The sequence below is a fragment of the Platalea leucorodia genome, assembly GCF_965183815.1.
Source record: "Platalea leucorodia genome assembly, chromosome: 5".
Classification (NCBI taxonomy): domain Eukaryota; kingdom Metazoa; phylum Chordata; class Aves; order Pelecaniformes; family Threskiornithidae; genus Platalea; species Platalea leucorodia.
This window is the reverse complement of record NC_138827.1, coordinates 80,746,526-80,769,551: the sequence shown is the minus strand read 5'-3', so window position 1 is coordinate 80,769,551 and position 23,026 is coordinate 80,746,526. Positions and strand designations below refer to the sequence as shown.

The 23,026-nt window shown below is 38.6% G+C and overlaps 1 protein-coding gene across 1 annotated transcript in view; it reads right to left on the bottom strand.

Annotated features, from left to right (window-relative positions):
• The window catches only part of STK39 (serine/threonine kinase 39), a gene marked incomplete at its 3' end in the record, with an annotated part of 104,404 nt that overhangs the window by 55,257 nt on the left and 26,121 nt on the right, over nucleotides 1-23,026 (bottom strand). The window contains exons 3-10 of the mRNA XM_082311752.1: nucleotides 21,653-21,761; nucleotides 20,193-20,334; nucleotides 17,905-17,960; nucleotides 12,160-12,269; nucleotides 11,964-12,065; nucleotides 11,618-11,751; nucleotides 8,183-8,231; nucleotides 8,011-8,076 (exon numbers count right to left, since the gene is read on the bottom strand). Coding sequence (XP_082167878.1) covers nucleotides 8,011-8,076; nucleotides 8,183-8,231; nucleotides 11,618-11,751; nucleotides 11,964-12,065; nucleotides 12,160-12,269; nucleotides 17,905-17,960; nucleotides 20,193-20,334; nucleotides 21,653-21,761 — 768 coding nt within the window. The remainder of the gene's footprint in view (nucleotides 1-8,010; nucleotides 8,077-8,182; nucleotides 8,232-11,617; nucleotides 11,752-11,963; nucleotides 12,066-12,159; nucleotides 12,270-17,904; nucleotides 17,961-20,192; nucleotides 20,335-21,652; nucleotides 21,762-23,026) is intronic.

The window sequence follows — 23,026 nt, the reverse complement described above, 5'->3', positions numbered from 1 at the left end:
CTAATTCTGCTTTCCGAAACCATGAGGTTTTACATAAATACTGCAACATACTTATTACCTCTGCTCCAAAATTTGAACCTGATTTTGTTTTGAGAAATTGCAGTGTTTTGCAGAAATCCACTAACATAGCAAACATGCAAGTTTAGTAATTCAGTATGATTTTTGGTTTTCAGACAGTATTTCTCCATTTATTAGTTCCACTACATAAATTTCATTACTGAGTGTTATTAACTGCAAATAATTCTTTAATTCACATTTTAACAATAGTTCTTTTAGGCATGAATGTGTACCTGTGCTGAGGAGGATCTTTTCAATTAATTGTGCAGAGGAGTTGCATTGTTTCTCAAAAGTAACACTTCACCTCAAAACCAAGGAATCCCAAATGGGCTATAGGCATGACCTGGTGGCTAATTCATGCACACAGACAGAGGCTCTTTTATATCCTCTTTCTTTTCCCTGCCTGGCCCCATCCTCCCCCCCAATCAAATTAACGTGCTAAGGCCAAGAAGGTACCTGCAGGAATCAAAGGAAGCCAATCAAAAATACAGCAAATTGGCAAAGTAACTTGATACTCTGAAAGATGCAGAAGATAGATAAAGATCCAGATCTTTAGAGCTTCTGGTTATCTTCCCTGGCTGCTCAGATGAATGGGCATCATGATGCTGAATCACTACTAAAAGGCTTTCTGTTAGAGGGATCACTGGATCCTCCTTTTATAGTCAGCATTTTCCAGTTCCACCATCCTTTTCTATCATCCAAGCTGTTTGCTTGCTTCAAATGACCAGAGGGGAAAAGAAAGACAACAAATAGAGCCTCCTGTACAGTTTTCATTACTCAGTAGCAGAAGACTCATTATAAGGTGCGTTTCACTGCCAGCAATATGGTCACGTTAAAGAATATTTAGGAAAATAGTGTACTACTGTAGAATCCAAAGAAGAATTTGCTATGACTTTCACTTACTTTCAAGCTCAAAGGCTTGAAAATACCATTTCAAGGTGAAATTCCGATTTCTTCCCTTTTCCGTTTCCTACAAGGTTTCCATTTATTTATGCACATAAGAGAAATTACTGTAATATACATTCTGCATTCCACACAGATTTTAAAGAGACCTAAGCTTATTCAAGACATTTTTAAAAAAAGTTAAGGCAACCAAAATGAAAATTTGAGTGCAGTTCTCCAAAAAGTTACAAATGAAGATGAAAATAACAAACATAAATCTGTAATTTTTATAAAATCCAATTTTATAAAACCCCAGTGTTTATATTTTAGTTAGATATCAAGAAGCAGCATGCGTTCAACCAGGCTATGGCATTTAAAACGACAGACTTGGAGCCGCTCCTAACAAGAGTGATGCTCTCCCAGCCTGCGTGACTTTACAGTTCAGGAAGGACTGAGCCCTGCTTGCTGCACTGTGCCTTAGATGCGGCTGCCCTCTGCTGTCTATGACTCCCACACACCACAGCTGGGATGCACACATCTGTCATCCAGTTGATGTTTTTCCCCTTTCACTTCACATACTATGTAACTTTACATTTACCTGGAGATGCACAGTTTGAATAATCTTCTCGTGGAGCTGCTTTTCAGTGCTAAACAGAAACTGGACTCTGCATATGGACTATTACTATTCCATTCCATCTTTCTGCTCTGCTAGCCTTAAACCACCTGTTCTGATTAAAACCTTGAAGTTTTCAGCTCCAGCCATAATTTTAACTTCTTGAACCAAGAGCACTTTTCAGCTAAATTAAGTCCCCCACAATCACACTGGGTAGCACAGTCTCAAGGCTGTCCTGCTTCACCTGTACTTCCCTTGCAGTTCCCCCCAGGAACTTCAAGAATATCGCCCGTACCAAGCGCAAGTGCAGGGGAGCGAGTGTCAAAACAAATGACATGCAGTTTTTTTGTGTTGTACTTCTAAAAGCTTTACAAGGTCTAACCAGGAAATCATATTTACTTTTCACTTTCTTCAGAGTGCTGGGCCCAGGGTCCTTTTTTTTTTTTTTTTCCTCTCCCTTCCTGACCTTTTTCTCTTCCTTCTCTGACCTTCTTGACAAACTTCCCAAAAATGTACAAAATCACAACTAACACACACACTTCCACATCCTCCCAAAACTCCTCATTACTTTTATGAGCAAAGACAGGCGGAAAGGCTTCTTCTACCACCTTGCTCGAGAGAACACACTGGGAAACCTCATGACACTAAGCTGACCCTAGCAAGCCAGCTGTGGCTGCCCGCACTGACCAAATACTGATTTGGCCTATAGACTAGGAACAGATTTAATAACAACTAATTCCAGTGAGTCACTTTTCACTTAGGACACCATTTCAAATCCAAGAGAGGCCATTTGAGTGAAATGTTTGAGGCTTCATTTCTCAGAAGGCAAACAGGTAAAAGCAGCACCTTTCTGCACATTCTCAGCAAGAGACAGAAAAGCAAATCATTAAAAAACAGGACAATAGAATAGGATTATCTTCTGGTTAGTTACAAGACTTACTTCCCGATCAAAGAGTCTACCACCAGCATCCTGCACGCCTGGACTTCCTTTATCCTGGCTTGATTCTTTAAAAAGGACTCCTTCAATAGCACTTTTAAGAATATACTTCACCTGCATTTCACAGTAATTAAATCTTCCTGCAGTACTGGAAGTTTCAACAGCTTAGATAAATGCCAAATATTTAAAGCTACTGGTCTAATCAGAAAAGTTCTCGTTATTCACCAACCTCACGTTAGTCGATGTTCTAGACATTTTTGAACAAGTCAACAGGTCACAAACACAACATTAGCTAATGAGCAGATCAATGCTGTTACACAAGAGACAGTGACTCATTCACTGCACAAATGAATTCTGAAGTTGGACCACAATAGCCCATGAACTGGAAAACACTATCCAATACGGCAGAGGGTTACTTTTTAACAATTAAGATGAATCATGTGTGAGCTTTTAAACCTTGCCAAAACAAGTAATACAAGTTACTGTAAAGATGGTTATAGCCATCTGAAGTAGAAAAGACACTCAACTGAGCCAGCTATTCCATAGGTTTTTTTAAAGCTCATCTATTCTGTACTAGATTAGCTCCATTTGAGAGGGCACAAAATTCAGCCTCACAAACTATAGAGATGGTAAAACCACCCTATGAAAGAAAGGATGGACAAACCCATATACTGTATGAAGTTCCTTGTATCTTATGGCACAACTGCATTTAAGCACACCTAGCAGAAATGCTGACAGCAATCTTTTTTTTTATCTAAAATGTTAAAACAAAACTGATGCAACTGCATGTGTCTGCCCCTTAAAACACCTTCCACTTCTACTACCCACTAATGCAGGCACTACTTTCTGGTTATGTGAATTTTTGTCAAATTTACATTTTATGAAAAAAGTGTTTGCATTAAGTTTTACTTCCAACAACTTCTTGAAAATAAGCAAAAACCCCAACATGGTCCGAATGCTAATTTCTCCTCTATTTTTTCTAGTAATATCCAACAATATAAAAACAGTTGCACTGTTTTTTTCATTTGCAGCAGTGTTCCAGGTAAACTGAACAATTAATCCTCTGTGATGGAGGGGCCTCCCCCACACAAAGTCTTGCCGAATACATACTTATAGTTCAGCTGCTGTTTTCCAGAAAAAGTGTTGCAGTATAGCACATGTCCCTTCTCTTTATACATCAGCATTAATGGAATAAGCATTTCTTAAAGTGTAAAGAATCATAGCAATGAATATACATTTTTATTAATAATCTGAGCTCAAACTAATGTTGCCCTCTGCTTTTCAAAAGGTCTGGAGTCCAGCTGTACTAACACTCATCATTGGTGAGGTGTATCTATCAGATTAAATCCACTACTGAAGCAAGGAAATGTTGCATACGTATGCCTTGCTGAGGTGCAATTGTGCCTTCAAAGCTGTCCAAGAAATCTGTGATCTAATGATATTTTCCTCATTAAATGCAGCGGATTTCTTCTATAAGGTAACACGATCATTTCCCTAAATTAGCTGTACTGCAGAGCTAGAGTTCCAACCCATCAGTAAGGGTATTTCTACTGAAGTTTTAATAAAAACTGGTATCGCTCACACTAATCATCACTTTGTGCTGTCACAGGTTTCTCCCAGTAACTTACAACTCTGAGCTCTAAAGAGCTTCTATTAACTGCGCTGAGCAATACCACCTTCCCAAAAATAGAATTCAAGCCCAATTATTACTCAGATTTTTATTTTTTTTACTAGCAGCACTTCAGACAGCAATAAAATGAAATGCAGACACGTGTTTTTTGCTGTTCACTTTGTAAAAGTGGCAGTCATGCAGGAGATTTTCAAAATTAAAGGAACAGGATTATAAAACCACAAAATTGACCCAGGGCTTTTGGGCATACAGAGTACTTACAGTTATAATTAATTTTTTAGCATGACAAGATTTCAAAACTGACTGTGGCATTCTGGAAGCTGTTTCAAATTTCCTCTATTCCAATATAGCAATTCTAATCACAAATGAAATGACTTCACATTTAGTTCAAAATTAAAACTACGTCAACATGTATTAATAAAGAGTGTATCTAAACTCTTGCTAAGCTGTTGTGTAACAGGGGTGTACACAGCCCTGATCCAAGCAGGACAGGGCAGGCTGCTCTACCATCACACCACCCAACAGGGCAAAGGCTGCAAATCAGGGCTCCCACATTCCTATCAATGACAAAAGTGCAGCCTCAGAGCACGTCCCTGATTACCAGACCACACTGGGCTCAGCCCATTCACCACAGTCTTTTCTCCAGTTCTTCTTGACACTAGCAATGCTCTCGCAAGTAAGTAGTGACATTAATGAAATCCAGAATTGCCAGTAAGAAGTTGCCTTCTGTAACACTGTCCTGGTTTCAGCTGGGATAGAGTTAATTTTCTTCCTGGTAGCTGGTATAGTGCTGTGTTTTGGATTTAGGATGAGAATAATGTGGATAACACACTGATGTTTTAGTTGTTGCTTAGTAGTGCTTACACTAGTCAAGGACTTTGCAACTTCCCACGCTCTGCCGGGTGCACAAGAAGCTGGGAGGGGGCACAGCCAGGACAGCTGATCCAGACTGGCCAAAGGGCTATTCCATACCATAGGACATCATGCCCAGTATATAAACTGGGGGAACTGGCTAGGGGGCAGCGATCGCTGCTCAGAGACAGCCTGGGCATCAGTCAGTGGCTGGTGAGCAATTGCATTGTGCATCACTTGTTTTGTACAGTCTTTTATCATTATTATTACTATTATTATTTCCTTCCTCTGCTGTCTTATTAAACTGTCTTTGTCTCAACCAACAGGTTTTACTTTTTTTCCCCCGATTCTCTCCCCCATTCCACTGCGGGGAGGGGGGGTGGGGGTGAGCGAGCAGCTGTTGGTGCTTAGCTGCTCGCTGGAGTTAAACCACAACGACCACTCATTTCTGTGGTTCAGTATCAGTATGTACTTAAGCAGGTTCTGCACAGGAAGAGGCAAGAAATGTTCCTCCAGGGCAAGTCAATTCCAGGAGTGTTTCAGTGTTATCTTTAATTACTAGGACAGGGCCAGGAAGGAGGGCATCATTTCAAAATTAGCAGAATTAAAAGCAAATAAAGAAACACTGTGACAGGGGGAATATGTGCACAAAGATGTAGTGTAGAACTCTGATGTTAAACAGTATTTTAAACACACAACGTAGGTGTTGTTTAATTATCAAATTGGGTTTTAAAACAGGATATATCTTTACAGCATCAAACATTTTCTTCACACATGCAAGACCATGTGTACCTGCTTTCAGGATTTCACAAACAGACCTGAACTCGTATTTAGTCAAAACAGTTGCCAAGTATAAGCTGTAAAGGCAGAAGCAAAACATGAAAACACTATGTCAAGAGAAAAGACTTTAAAGTTAAAACTAAACTGAGGCTGGAGTTCTGGGCAATAAGGCAAAGTAATTATACACGTGGTAAATACAAGAAAAATTAAATTACTGCAGGGCAGATCTGACATCTGTGCTACCAGTGGCTACAGATCATTAGTTATAGGCATTTCACACCAAGTGCTACAGAAGATAATTTAAGCAGTGATGACACCAACTCCTTCCCATCTTTTTCCCTAGTGACATTCTTTTTTCTATTACAGGGGTTATTTCTTCCAAGAGTGACCTCTTAGACATTTTACATATTAATGTTTGAGCAACCAAACTCTACTTACACAAGCTTTTATAAATAAAGGCCCACAGTTTTAGTATTAAAATACATCTATATTTTATGGTATCTTAAAACAACAGCTACATGCAAAGTTGTAACAAGTGAATTAAATTTTAAATCCCTGATCAATTTTAATATTGTGTCCTTTTAAAATATAAATAATTTAGCATTTTCACTAGCTAAAGCCTAAATATTTTTTCCATTTATGCTGTAATTACAAGACCTATTAATTTGTCTCTAGCACTGTACAGCTTTGATTTCTTAAGAATCACTCCTCTTCCAAATTAGAAAGAATTGTCCAAAAAGTCATTCAGAAAACTATTTCTGGTGGTGTATGGAAGGCTACCCTGCGTTCATTTTGCAATTCCAGATGCTAAGTTATTTAAAGAAGTAAGTATATGTACATGTATGTATAAGTTAACATGAAGTTGACCCAAGGACACAGCTGGGAGACGAATCTCACGATGCACATGCTCTATCAGAGCATGCCTAAATTACTCCTATATGGCCCAAGATGTAAAATGAAAAACAAACGACTGATTTTCCCCCCCGCAGTTAGACAAATTTTTACGTGGGCATTGCTGCCACCAGATGGCCAAACCGCTGAACAACGCCTCCCCGTCCCCTGCACCTTGCAGATGCTAACCTGCTCGGCACACTACCCCTTCTACAAGCCCTCTCACTCCAGCTTTCTACTCCAGCCTCTCACAAAGCCCCATCATTGCCACTGATTTCCCACATTACTTCCACCTAAAAGATCAGAAGGAACTTAAAGCATTCAAATCTTGCTGACAGTCTCTTCCAAGTATAGGCCACCAGATGTAGGAACAATTCAGTGTTGTAGAATTATGCCAAACCGATACTCAGAAAGACAACAGAAAATCTTACAAAGTGCCAGTCCATGTAACTGAAGCCTAACTGCTGTGCCAACAAAGGCTGAAACGGTTCCTTTCCTGAAGCGCCCCCCGCGAAACATCTTCTCAGAAAGCCTGCTTTTAGAAAGCACACTACCCTGTCACCTGCAGAGGCTCAGCAATCTCCAAGCAGGTTCCTCATACTTTTAAGAGACATGGCGAGTTAAGTCACCACAGAAAGGGAGTTCCATAATTTCTCACACACAACAAGCAGGAGTCTACATTCATTCCTGTTTACTAGCTCTTATGAACAGTAGCTTGCTTCATACTTAATTTTTAAAATACTTACCTGTTAAGACTTCCTTGTTTTTAGTTCTGCTGCACATGACCTGGTAAGTTCATTTACACAAGTGACAAAGGCACCAGAGAAATACCAGTATATGCCATAGCTGTGGGTTTAACTCCATCACCTGTGGGATAAGGCTCCACTGGTCTGAATAAGTCAGCAGTGCTCTTGCAGAATTTGGACCCAACTTCCATGTATTTGGGCATCACATTTGAAATAATCCAAAGAACCAGGTAGTACTGAATAAATACCATTTATAGTATCTTCACCCTTTCTCCAGGTGATCAATGAAGATATGAATTCTGCAGTTTATGAACCTATATGCTCCCAGATCACTTTTTACTTGCACAACCATTTCACCTGTAGCTTTCTAAAAGGGAGCAGGAAAAAAATTGTATCATGTATGATGACAAACACCATATACCATTTTGGCTAGAAAGGAAGTCAAAATGCCACAGGGCTTCCTGGAGAAAGCTAGGCTGCATAAACCATTCATTCAACAGTCACTATCTTTGAAGGACTGCATAAGAGAATGGCTCAGTCAGTCAACTTAAAATGTAAGGCAACTGAACAGTCCCTGCTTTTTCTTGCATACCAGTTGAGAAAAAGATGTGAATACACTCACCTTTTTTGCTCTTTGTGCTATATTAGGTGTTCTAGTGAGAAGCTTTTCAATCAGGTATTCTCTGTTCTGCAAAACCAACATTTGGTAAGTTAAAAATCAATACAAGGAAAGAAAAAATTTCATGTAGATTTTAAGGCAGAGCAAAATTTACTTGTAGGGTTAAACGTTTTACCTTGGCTTTCTGGAAAAATTTGCATTTTAAAAGTTCTGCTGCTGTGGGCCTGAAAGATCAATAATAAATTAGAACAGAAAACAAAGACCCCTCTCAGTGAATACAGTACAAGACGTTAGTTAAATGGTACGTCTCTAATACTTTTGAATTAGTACTGTATGAATGGGGAATGAATGATAATAGCTACTGAATTAATTCACATGTACTCACTTACCACACATGAAAAAACTAAGCCTCCCTACAGCAAAAATACCAAAAGAAAAAAAAAAAAAAAATCAGTCTCTAAGTTGCCAATTTTCCCCCTTTTTCTTTCAACACAAATGCATTTACCGTTAAAAAAAAAAAACAAACAAAAAGTCAGGTATTGTGTTCTTCCCCACATGACTCTATGAATGCAACTGAACTTTGCTCCACAGCAATAAAAGAGTAATTACGTTTTCCAAACAGTAGTATCAACACCTGCTACTGGCATTCTTCTACTTCATTGATGTCAGCAGGTATTCACAAGAAACTACACTGATACTATTAACACGATGTGTAAATCAAAAAGAGAGTCATCAGGAGCATCTTCCAACCAAACAGACCAATAAAAATCAAAGCAACAGTTGTGAGATCAAAACCTAGACATTTCACTTTTACTTGCAGTTCTGTTCAAGTCTCTTTCTTCCCATCATTGTCAAGTTTATATTTTTGATGTTTTCAGCAGATAATCACAATCTCACACCTACCGAAGTGATTCCAACAGCAGTATTTGTCTCCTCTACCGTCAGAGATGTAAAAAGCTACCTATCTAGCCCAAGCCAGCCCCTGGTACTGAAACAGACTGGAGAGAAAGTAAAGCACCTCTTGGGATGAAATAAAATCTTCCGCATTCTTTTCATCCTTTCCGTTAGGAGATCATACCACTATCCAAGACTAATTTTGACACAGCTAAATTTAGGGAAGCCAAAATCTCCGAGATTCATCATTTCTAAATGAACAGAAGCAACAGCTGCTATAGTCTTCCATTTGAATTAAAGCAAGAGATTGGATATAGCACAAACTAGATAAGACAGTAGCAAGCTTCAATTTGAAAAATTTCAGTCTGAAAAAAACACCCAAAATCTTAACTAGTTTATTTCTCTGAGGACACATCTGAAGAGTAAGTGAAGAAAAGAGGAGTAGTAAGTAGTGCGTACGTATATATCTGTTCACTCCCGCTAGAAATAATGAAACAACTACTGACGTCAACAAAAAGCATCCAGTTTAGACACAGACAGTTAGTTCCATAGAGCACTACTACTTCTTCCCCTGCAAAGCAACGAACTGTACAATAAAGGAGTTCTTAGTAGTGGTACTGTGGAGACCACCAGGCTTAGCAGTAGCTCACACATAAACGTTGGATGAGCAAAAAGGAAGGGGAATGTTTTTAAAAAAAAAAAAAAAAAAAATCAGTTTCTGTGTCAAAGTTTTAAAGTTCTACCTCAAATTAACTCTTAACGTTAAGACAAGTTTCAGTGATCCAGTACCATCGCATCTCACAACAGGGATATGTACAGTTAAAAGCTAGAGTCTTAGTAAAGTTTCATCCAAACTAGCGTTCTCCATTCCTCTACCATTAGTTACGCCAGACACTTCTGAACTGGTCTGGACATGCTTTCTGGGCCTGTTTTCCACACAGGCCGCAGCAGTGAATTGCAGCTGAGGACTGTAAGCAGCATCCTTGGCACTGGGGAGAGAGAGAAACACCCACACACAGAACCCCAAAAGAAAAACATCATGGTCTGAGAAAAAACAGTACAATGCCAGTCCTAGAATTTGCCACAAAGAGCGGGCACTTCTCCCAAAATTGACACTACAACTATGGAGGTATCTCCATGCAAAATTAAATCCTGGCTTGGGAAAAACATAAAAAATAGCGATGACCCCACAATATAAGGACACTCGCTCCTCAGTTAGAGTAACTGGCATGCAGATCTAATCACCTATCTGCTGGTCTAATTGTTCAATTCAAGGCAGTTCTGAGCACGAAGATATTGCACGTGTTTAAGTATCCGTGTAATAAATTAGCGTAATTAGTTTAAGCACTAATGTTTCAACACAGATGTCATAACTACAGATCAGGTAACTCAGTACTATGTATTCAAGGAGAGAACGAAAAGCATTTTAATTATTTACTTCTCATGTTTTCATACCAATTTAATCTTGCCCTGAAAATTGCTGGACACTGGAAATGAAAAGAAGCTTGATTATCTAGAACACATTTCATTCTTATCTGTAAGTAGCCAAACTGCAGAGCTAAGCTTAAAGCATCAGGACTTGCTACTAAGACCACCAATTGTAAGGGGTTTGAGAATCTGAAAACAGTACACAAATGATCCTTCAGTGAAAAAAAGAATTTAAAGGATTTCAAGAATAAAGATTGTTGCCACATAATCTTTTTTTCTTAATTATACTTGTTTTCTAGTATTGCTGCTGTCTCCTTTTCAACCTGACTCCCTACAACAATATCCTGGACTTAAGCTAGCGTAACATCAGTGAAGAGAAGTACACACCATAGAAGACCCACACACTACTCAATCAGGATTGCTCTCAGAACAATCTTTTTTCCCAGCAATACCAGCTCTGAAACTGTTAAAAAAACTGATATATTAAATACCCTTAGGAAATAATGTTAATTAGAATGTGCCTCCTCCAACTCTTCAGCAAAAGAAACCTACAAAAATGGGTCTGCATAAAAATGAATAAAGGATAAATAAATTAATCGTTCTGGGAACTTGGGACCTCAGCAATGGTTTTGGAATAGATATTTAATATTTTTATCATCTTGGCTATCCCATTCACAAAACATAGCAAGAAAAACAAATCACAAAGATACTACGACATGCAATTGCCTATATAAATATGAGGAAAACTCTAAACAAGTTTGGAGCCCCTAACTTTACAGTAAAAAAAAAAAAAAAATACCTCTTAGTAAGTAATTTTCCTCTGGAAATATCCAAGTTAAAGGCAATACTAAGCTTATGTCACAAAACAAGAAAAATCAACATAAAATTATTTATTTATTTGTCATTTATTTTAAAGGCCAAGAGAGTGATATGCTTGGTTTACCAACAGTTCTGTCTGATCAATCAGAACAGTCTTGTTAGACTTACACACAATATCAAGATTTATATCTTGCCTCAGATGAGAAATCAAGATGTAGAGCAAGGACTTTTGTTTGATCAAATTTTAATTCAACAGTATATTTAAATATAAATAAATTATGTTAACAACACAGAAGAAAACTTAAGCGACCATTAAAAGGCAATTTCTTCTCCCCAGATGAAGATGACTAAAAGCTGCTACTTACAAAACTCAAATCATATGCTTAAAGATGATGTTTAAACACTGGAACTTTAAGTAGTCTGTATATTTAGAAAAATAATTCCACCATACATGACAATAATGACCTACCTTTTGGAAGGATCTTTTTGAAGGCATAATGAAATTAGTTTTCTAAAGGATTTGCCATACTTTTTCATCATCTCCTTGTCCTCTACGCCTGTCTCTAAAGTGGGAGGGTCATTTTGAAGTGTCAGCATTAACACCTACAGTAAACCCAAAAAAAGAGGTATTGTAAGCAAAATCAATTCAAAACATGTAGAAATTAAAAGAGAATAAATATTCCACAGAATACATATATTTAAATACCTTGAGTTGCTATTGAAAATGAAGTGGTGCTAACTATCTAGCAGCATTAATAATAGAGCTAACAGCATTAAGTAATACAAAGTGTTAAGTAATACAAAGTGATTGTTACTTTCATAGGAGGGTATTTGTGATACGGTGCTGCTCCTGTTGCTAACTCAATGGCTGTTATCCCAAAACTCCACATATCAGCCTTGAAGTCATAACCTCGCACCTGGAATAGAAACGGAAAGAAAAAACAAGGCGGTGATGTCTCAAGTTCCAAAAAGTAAAGACTGAAAATGTTTTTTTTTAAACATTAGTAATACCTGCTCCATTACTTCAGGGGCCATCCAACATGGAGTACCAACAAATGTTTTCCTTACTTTGTTACGAGTAACATCACCTCCTGTTGCTAAAAATGCACTAACGCCAAAATCTGGGAAGGAGGGAAAAAAAGTCAAAATCTGTTAAACCACCAAAAACAGAGCAAAAGTTTTACACCTTAGAAATGAAGTCAATTCATAAAAGTGTACTTATAGAAACTCTCCATTGCAGAGCTTACCTTTGTTTCATGACACACTGTTCTTGAAATGCTATGGAATAGATGGTATAGTTTTATCTGGGAGACCCGCGCTAGGACACCCTCAAGTTTAGCCTCCTAGTACGTGTCTTCCTGAATATGGTTACAAAGGACTCCAGTACATCTGCCACTTAAAGTTTTCAAACAGGCACTCCGAGCCAAGGTTTAAAAGGTTTGCATCTGCTGTTGTTCAAAGATAAGGCACTACTTCTGTATAGCTACTACATTTGAATGCAATTTGAACAAGAGGGAATACTATATACGTAACTTAAATATTTACGGAGATTTGACAAATCAAAGATAATCAGCAAAGTGCAATGTGCACTTGCAGCCCAGAAAGCCAACTGTATCCTGGGCTGCATCAATAGAAGCGTGACCAGCAGGTCGAGGGATGTGATTTTCCCCCTCTACTCTGCTCTCAAGAGACCCCCACCTGGAGCACCGCGTCCAGCTCTGGGGTCCCCAACATAAGAAGGACATGGACCTGTTGGAGTGAGTCCAGAGGAGGGCCACAAAGGTGATCAGTGGGCTGGAGCACCTCTCCTGTGAGGACAGGCTGAGAGAGTTGGGGTTATTCAGCCTGGAGAAGAGAAGGCTGCGGGGAGACCTTATAGCAGCTTTCCATTACCTGAAGGGGGCCTCTAAGAAAGCTGGAGAGGCCAGGACACATAGTGATAGGACAAGGGATAACAGCTTTAAACTGAAAGAGGGCAGCTTTAGAGTGGATATAAGGAAGGAATTCTTCACTATAAGGGTGGTGAGGCACTGGAACAGGTTGTCCGGAGAAGCTGTGGATGCCCCATTCATGGAAGTGTTCAAGGCCAGGCTGGATGGGGCTTTGAGCAACCTGGTCTAGTGGAAGGTGTCCCTGCCCATGGCGGGGGGGTGGAACCAGATGATCTTTAAGGTCCCTTCCAACCCAAACCATTCTATGATTCTATGAAAGTGATCAACAATATATATTTAATAGTAGACCATGACATGACTATTGTTTTTCAAATTCTAAAATAGCAAAAAAACCTTAGTGTTCTGTTAACCTGCCACTTCGTCAGTGACAGCTTTATAGGAAAGGCAGGGGATAAATGGAAGAAAGAAGAGCAGATTACCAATGTATGGAGAAATACCGTCATTTTGAACGGAGCTATATGAAGAGTATTTTAGACTGCGGTATTTACAATCCAGTTATACTAAAATAAAGTAGGTTACTATAGACCTACTTCAATTTTTATTTCATATTGTTTTCCTATTTTTCCCCAATTCTAAGGTTGGTGGCAGGGGAATCAGTAACTACAGAAAATGTAGTTTTACCATTACTTTCCACTAAACAACCATTAAGCATCACAGACTCCAATTCTGGATCTCTTCTACATCACCAAAACACACAGAAATACAGTAGACAAGTAAGAAGCAAGCTTCAAGCAATATTCTTTAATTTTCCCTGCAGCTTGTGTGATGAATAAGAAAACCATTTTTTTTTCTCCAAAATCTGTAAGTTATAGATTAGACGGGTTTTGTTTGTGTTTCTGAAAAGCATGAACAGCCTCAGAAACACCTTATTCTAAGTTTTTAATGTCCCAAAAATCAATGCTGGTATTAGTGACAGTTTTCTGAAGAGGAACTATTGCATATAAGGAATGCTGAATAGGTAGAAACCAAAAATAAATAAATGCATAAATAAAGGAGAGACATGGAAAAAAAAATTAATGCCCTTTTAGTACCAAAGATAAATAGTTTGGACAATTGTTTACAGGTCCTTTCAGGAACTGAGATACACAGCTAAAATCCTGACTTAACCTTTGCTCCCCTGCTGCTGTTTTTCCCTATTAACATAACATTAATTTTGAAAAGGATAACAACAAATAAAAATGGGTGAGGGAGGACAATGAAAAATACCCCAACCCATAAACTAGTAAAATCTCTTGTTGCATAAGCTTCAAAATGAAATATTGCAACACCTCACTGAGAAAGATGTGATGAGTATTTAAGTCAAGTGAACATTTCACCATAATACTAGTCAAACATTGTTGCATGTTTACAGAAAGAACGCTTTGATAGCTACTCAATAAAAACAAGACTTTAATTTCCTATCCCAGATATGGCTTTCACAAATACAGGTTATTTAAGAAAAGACATGGCCTACAGTGGCAAGCTTCCTGTCACATAGGAGGCAAAGTATTGCTGAGAACAAGTTACATAAAGAGGAAAGGGAAATTTATTACAAGGAAAGAGCTGAACAATTCAACAGTGTCAGGCACTAAAAGTCACAGCTAATACCAAAGAAAAAACAAATTTAATGAAGAGCCCTGATTTAACTGTATTAGTAAAGGATTTTGAAATTAAAGGAATCAGAGCTGCCCAAATAAGCATAGCCTACAAATCATTTGTTCCCTAACACCTTTTTCACCTCAGCCAGGGCTAGGCACTTTGCCAAGCCTCAGCCACGGCCAACATCCAGACTTAGCGTTAGGCAGAGGGTTGGGAGAGAGATGAAGCCTATGGCCTCCAAGGGAGCTAGGCTGCAAGGAACCCCTTAAGGGAAAGCACAGGCTGCAAAAACATTTTGTACCTGACAGCTCTTTCACCTCAGCCAGGGCTGGGGCTCTTGGCCAAGCCTCAGCCAAAACCAAGCTCTAGGGTCAGGATCAGGGTTGGGAGAAAGACAAAGCTACCGCCTCCATGGCAGCAGTACTGCAAAGCAGCTGCTGCAGGAAAACACAGGCTACAAAACCTTTTCTCCCCTAACTTTCTCACCTTGACAGTGGCTGTAGACTTTAGCCTAAGGCTCAGCCAAGGCCATGTGTAGGGTTACAGTTAAGACTGGGAGAGAAATAGAGCATCAAGCTCCTGTGAGAATGGGGTTGGCCAAGGAAAGCTTGGGCTGCCAAACAATTGTCCCTGATTAAACCCTTCTCCTCAATCTGGCTTGAGTATCTGAGGCATAGGCTCTGCCTATTCTTAACCAGATCTTTTCCAAACATTTCTGTGGGTATGGATTACCATAGGAGCGAACACCCTGAAAACCACTGGTGCAATGGGTAAGTTCACACACCAACCTATGCATAAAACCGAAGAGCAGGACCTTCTGCCTAAATACACATTATTTTTCTGACAAGTTTTATTAAAACTGTCATTTCTTGTATGAACTAAACACATCATACAGCCCATACCTTCTACACTTCCACCAGTCTCCGTGTATGATTGCTATATGCTCCTTATCTCATCTCATGTATCTGTTCCTTTACTGGTTTCTTTTGACATTTTGAGCTTCGCCAGGCAATTCAGGCTTAGAAGGGTGAAACCCTGATGAAGTACCAATCATCTTGTTTGCCCAAAGCACCAGATGTTACAATCCCAACAGTTTTAAGTAGAATGTTGAAGCTGAGGAACTGCAATCACTATTTAACATTGTATTTGTAAGTTGAAAGTTTCCTGCTCTGTACAGAGGAATTTTGTACTTTAAGTCTCCCCAATTTAAACAAATAAACAAAAAAATGTGTATTTTCCTCTTTCCCACCAAAGACTGAGCAGATTCTCTGTGCAGAACCTCTGAGGTCCGTAATCAGAGGTCCCTGTAGAGCTATCCCAACTCTTCTGTATCTGCACAAAATCTTTTGTCAGAAGAACACTGGGCTGAGCTTCATTAGTGAGCCACAGCCCCTTAGAACGCAGAAATGCTAATGGACAACTCTGTCTTCATACATACTAGCAGTGTGTGCTATGGATACATCTTTTCACTATGGAAGCTTGGGGTGCAAGAGAACAAGCAGTCAAAAGAACCTAAGTTCTAGCAAATAAAAAGAAACAAAATTATCAGGTATCTGTTCTCCAAAGATGAAAGATTTTACTTTGTCAAGGCAAAAAGATGTAAAAAGGATGAATTTTGGCCTCGTTGACATTCAAAATTGGCTTTCCATTAATGTGCAATGCTCAGCTGTTCCAAACAGAACAGCCCCACACCAACAAAGCAACAAGTTTGACACCGCTGCACTTTTCACCTGAAGATCAGAAATAAACTGGTATTGAAATAATGCATCACAGAAAGACACATTCCACATGTCTATCCAGCCACTGAACCTCCTCAGTCCCAGATGCACTGCATGCCCTAGCAGCACAATTAAAGCCTTACTCATTAAGATGCCTACAGCAAAAAGGAGAAAAAGGTCAAGAAACCAAGCCCTGGAGTTGAACTAGAAAGGGATAAACGAAGCTGTTGTTTGAATGTTATCTGATTACTGGGAGAGCAGATTTGATTACGTGTGAAAGTAATAATGTAAAGTCAACAGCTTTATTTCAGATGGCTCATGAGATTTTATCTTTCAACTTTTTAGTTATTATCATTATTTTTAATTAAGTTGGTTGTCTGGACATCTATTCCTTTACAGTATGAGAAGACCTAAAAAATACTTGAACACCACAGACGCAGAATCTCAGCAGTTGTCCAAAGTGCTATATAAAGTAAAGACAACTGTAGGGTATAATCAAGTGAATAAATAAATATTAAGTATCTTATTAAATTCAAGTCTGTAAAATTGACTACCTACTTAAAAAGTCTTGAACTCAAAACAGAAGACTTAAAACTGCTCCAATTAGTAATTGGTTCACCTGCCAGCCAATCTTGTCCTCTCCAGTTTCATAGACTTCAGACACTGGCATATTAAAGCCCTCAAAATACACAGTACTTTGAAAACATTGTTTATACAAAAAAAGAACTTTGGGCTATAGCCATTTTTATTAATGAGGGCTACTAAACACAAAGCTTTCATCGCTGGGTCATGGGCTATACATAACCTGCAAAAGGCCTGGGAGTACGCTGGGACAGGCAGCAGGTATCACCACCTGCTCGCTCTATTTTCCGGATACCTGATACTAACTTGAGAGATGGGATGTGGGGGTCCTTCTCAGTACTTAAGCTCTTATGAAAACCAAATAATTTGATTCTTACAGACTACCACTCAAGAAGCATATAGATACATTCAGAGGATATTTAAGATGCTAAACTGTATCCAACCAATACCATTTCAAGATAAATGGTAGAAATGCTAAAAATAGTTCTCAGTGAGATATATCTCATGCATCTCAATGACTAGTTAAGTTGCAGCCACGGTCCTCATGAAGGGCAGTACCTACAGATTTTTGAATCCCCAAGAACTATTACAATTACTTGCAGGAATAGACGAAATAAATTTCAACAGAAATATGAGTTGCCACCATTTGCAAGCTGTTTAAGGTACATGGGTGATTCAAAAGGAAACATTAAGAGGACATGAAAAAGTTTCCTTATATATTTGGTGGGACACAAATAAATATTGAATAATTTCTAAATTATCTATCATTAACCAAGGATCCTGAAATCTGAAACTGGATAACTTGCAGCTACAGCATTCCAAAAGGAATAGTTAGAAGCTAACAGAAAAACTTTTATCTGTTGCCCCTAATGCAGCCGCAATTACCTTTCTCTTTTATTTAGCCATTACTCTAGCATCGCCATTACCTGCTATTTGTACAGAGCCATCTTCACCCAGAAGAATGTTGCCAGCCTTCAAATCTCTAGAATGTACAAACAGAGGTTACTTTTATGTATGAAAGTATGCATGTGCACAATTTATGTAAATAAATAAATACTGCATACAAATTAGTTTCATAAGATAGCATTGTAAAATTTAAAAGACAGAACAGGATCTAACATATAAAACGTAACTGATTTACAAGAAAACAGAGTGCAGAACTCAAACTCTCACAAACTCTCTCTCTTGTATAAAGAGACCCAAATTCGGCTTTTGCATAAAATGAGCAGAATTCAGGGACAGATTTTGAGAACAGAAATATTTATTTCCAAAGTCTGTTTTACCACCTTTTATAAATACAATCTCACAAACTGAGAGCTTTCAGAACTTTAAAGCAAGAATGAATGTTTTCTCACATCCAAGTGCACCACTAATAAAAAAGAAAAGTTAAAAAAAAGTTCTCCTCTTTGATCTCTTCAGAGAACAGACCCATCTTCAAGAAGGGTAAATATACTGTAGATTTCTACCCAATGAAGCTATCAGAGCTCAGTAATAGCAACCATATTTTGCTATAGGGTACCACGATGAAAAGTTACTTGACACTGAATCTGTCAAAAATTCAGCATGTGCTTAACAGTCAACTATACCTATTTAACACACTATTCACGCATAACGTTAAGAAGAAACGTTTCTGGCTGGTTTGTTGTTTTTGGTTTTTTTTTTTTGATAGAAATGTGCATCCCATTCTTAATGCAGAGGATAAATCTTTCATACAATTTGAGCACATCAATCTTTCCAAGATTTACTGAAAATAATTAACACTTTATTGCTTTAATTAACACTTTTATTGCTACTGGAAGGTAATATAACCTGTTCCCTTTTACATAAACAAGGAACACATTGAAATGACAGAACAAAATCCCCTGAACAATTTTGGAAACATCTCCAACTGGCAAATACCACCTCATACAGCATTCCCTGAACTACCACAGCTTTTACCTACAACATACATGGGAAAAGGAACACACACTGTATCGTCTTGAACAGGACTTCTGTGCTACTGCACAGTTTACAAAATTAGATGTTATAAAAAAGCAGAAGTCTCAGACGTAACAAATAGATTCTCTCTCTTTTTATCTTTTTAAGGTCCTTTAAGAATAGACAAGGGGAATTCCCAAATCCGACCTCAAAGGGTCCTGTTATCCTTAAAAGCTAATGAATGCTCCTTCCACAACAATATCAGCTTAACAGAAGACTATGAATTAAGGTTTGTGGCAGATCTTTGGCATTCCAGACCAGAAGTCAAGATAATTGTTCTTTATTTCTCCATTTATCTCAATTTTCTCTCTGCAAAAGGAGGGAAATAGTTCTTGATTTACATCAGAGGCAGTTCATTTATAAGATGAGACATAAGAAGTACACATAAAGAACAATTACTGTGCTACATCTGCACTACCTCCGTTCTCAGAGTTCTGTCTGCAGATAATCTGTTTTTGTTTAAAAGATTCCCTTATAAAAGGCTAATGCTTGAAATAGACAGAGAGCCTGTTGTAGGTACCTTCCTTAAAAGGCAAATTCACCTCAGTAAAATTAATTAGGGAAGTCACAGTACTGCACTCCCAACATCCCAACAGTGGAAGCAACCTGTGGATTGCTACAGCAGATCTGTATTGATCATCCCAGGGGATCTGCACAATTTACACCAAGAAAGTCAGTGGAGAAAGAATGTGTAGAAGAGAACAATCACTAGATGCATATACACCAAGATGCAGTTCCATAGTACCAATCCCAGCTTCACACGTGGTCATAAAGAGAGGTCCTGTAGAGTTGTAATAAATGTTATTGATTAGCAAGAAAAAATAAATTTCACATTTACACAGCAGTGCCCGAGTGCCCAAGATTACAGGTTTACTGTACAACACAATAACCAAGTCACAGACCATGTAACATAAACTGGATTCAGATTAGATACTTGGAGTACCAGCAGGCACAGGAGTATAGACCACAGTTCCGGCATACTTAGTGCAGCACAGACCAATCCTAACTACAAGAGACACAACAGGATAAAGACCCAGGCAAGTACTAAGTATTAGTGACAAACTGCAGTCAAGGTTATAGCATGTGCCCAAGCGCTATCATTTGATGATTACTGATCGCATTTACAGTATGTGAAAGAGGCAATACAATTTGCTTAGCCAAGCAACTGCAGCTGACCAGTATCAACAAACTATACACACAACTCTGAAAATGCTTTTCCCTGCGTATATGCACCTACCTGTGAATTTGCCCATTCCTGTGTAGATAGTCTAAGCCCTCCAAAACTTCTTTAAGAATTGTTGCTATTATGGGTTCTTCAAGGACACCATTTTTGTGCTCTCCTCTGTTGACAATATACTTTATTATATCAAGCATTGAACCTATATTGCAGATTCAGGAAAGAAAAAAGCATATATACAGCATTATCGTATCGGATTCTTGAAAAAGTTGCATTTCCTCATTCTTTCTATGCTACTGCAATTTAAATATTTACATGTATGTGTAAAGACCTCATGTAACTACTTCTCAGAATAAAGCACACTGCTACCTCGTTCAAACAAGAAACAAAGCACTTTTTTTGGCAAGAATACTGTAACATTAACGATCCATTAGAAAGATCTCATAACAGTTTGCTAAGCTACCATTTATTAAAAATTCAGGACTATCCCACTTTTCAACAGACATGTACAGCAAAGGTTTTGGTTTATTATACAGCTTAGATTATGGTTCATGTGTTCATGACAAACATGCAGCTGCAAAACTGGAAGGAGATACTCTGCAAATAAATGATGACAACATCCCCAGTGACAGCCAGTCTGACACTGAACTTCAGTTACTATAAATTTCAAGGAATCTAATAGCAACATTTTCTTTTTATCCAAGCATTTTTCAACAGCTTACAGTAAATTCCTGTCATGAATCACTGGTTTTCCAGGGTCTATGCTTGCTTTTGATTTAACTGAACAATTCAGCCGAATGTGACGTAAAAAGTGTTATTTTATGAGCACTTCCTGTCCTTGCTTTCTAGCATGATGGTGCAGTAGTCTGCTGCCATCAAGACTCAACTTGAAGAATATCATGTAGCAACCAAGACCACCACATCTTATTTTAGAGCCTCACTTTTTTAAGCCACAAGTACATCCAGTTCAGCCCCTTTTTCCTCCCCCAGAACCAAGTAAGATTTTTATATCATTAATCATCATAGAAACTGTAATGAGTGTTTGGTTAGTTTAAGCAATAAAAAGGATGCAACATGTATAATGCCTGTCCTAGGAAGAATCTTCCTTGAATGAGGAATGAGAAACACTCATTATGAAATAAGAAATATACGCATTTTTAAGAAAGAGTGGATTCTAGAGAAACTCAAAAAAGGCCACACTCACAGAAGTGACTTAATTCTCATCAGTTTTCTCTACACAGCCTTAACAGAGAGTTTTAATATATTGATTCAGACTGAAAAATTACAGTAGTTAGATCAACAGAACTTATCTCAGTAATTCTTAGCCTATACTATCAATATACATAGACAAACTTTTTAAGCTTGCACTTTCCTGCTATAACACACTTATGTCTCAAGGTTCATCCTATGTAGTCTCTCTCCCCCATCTTTACTTGGTTTAGGCCAATTAAGTAGCAGAAGGTATATTAGAAAAAAAAATATTATTTCCTTGCAGCTAAACAAGTAAAACCAGTACTTACCCCCACTTAACAGCTTCATAACCAGCCAAAGTTCATCCTTCACCACAAAAGATGTGTAATAGGTCACCACATTGGGGTGATTGCATTGACTCATTGCTTGAATTTCTTTCTGTAAGAAATATAAAGCCCAACGTAACACAGCCAGATACCAGTTCTGCTTGTATAGGAAGTTTAATTTCAAAAGTGAAATACTATAACAGAACTGAAGTATGCACAGAATATGCATCAAGGCACCAAAACATTTCAATTTACCTATAGATCTACATGCAAGACAGAACATTATTGCAAAGAACATGAGGGAGGTTTGGCCAGGAGATACAGGCATAACTACAATTTTCTTCTGAGAGCAGCAAAGAAATTACTGTTAAAGTCCCAAATTCAGAGTGAGCAATGAAGAATGAGCAGTCTCCAAGAGCTGAAGGTGTGGGTACAGGCTGGACAACAGAATGCAAGGAAAGATCAAAACCTAATGCCTTTCCTGTTCAAAAGGGATACGAGAAGAGTAGAATGGGAGCAGGTGAGAAAGGAGGAAGCAAGGTGTTGGACAAGGGACACAGCACCACTGGCTCGGCTACTGTGGATGGACAGGTGGACACCAGAGCCACGCAATCAACAGAAGTGCAAGAGGAAAAAGTAATGTTACAGACCAAAAGTCAGAGGAAACAATTGACTAGAGGAGCACGCAGTCACTAACAGATGCACAACGTGGCACTACCAAGTAACACCATCTATGACACGCCACAGCTGTACACATTAAGAATGACTGCCTTGTATCTGTTATTTCAAGCAGAGTCCTTTTTCTATTCAGTCTTTCACATAATTGCTCTGTAACACCTTTCCGGCAGCTCTCGTTATCCAGCCAATCCTTTATGTAAGAGCGTTTAGGCCTCCTTTGTACTGGAGGGTTTGGCCTCACACCAGCTTAAGATCCCACAACCCTACTTATCCCTTTCCACCTCTGGCCACACAGCCCTGATCCACCCCTGGTGCCAGAGGACATGCACCTGGAGGGTGAGCCAGTCAGGGAGCCAATCCGGCTAGAAACCAAGCTCTTCCACCTCCCTTCCCTTCCTGAAAAGCAACTGCTTTCAGCTGGACCTGTGCTACACACTCACTCACCAGCACTGACACTATGGCAGTCCCACTTAGACTGATTAAAGCTGCCATACATGCCATTTTCAACTTTCAACCTCAATTCAGCAAGTGTTTGAAAGAGGATTTTTTTGCTGTTGTTATTTGCAATGCACTCGAGATCACAGCTGCTTTCTAATAAAAAGTTAATTGTATGTATTAAAGACTGTGATTTAATCTCGTGACTATTTAAGTCAGGCTGTAGTTTGACACACACTTCAGCTAGTCCTGTTGTCAAAAGTC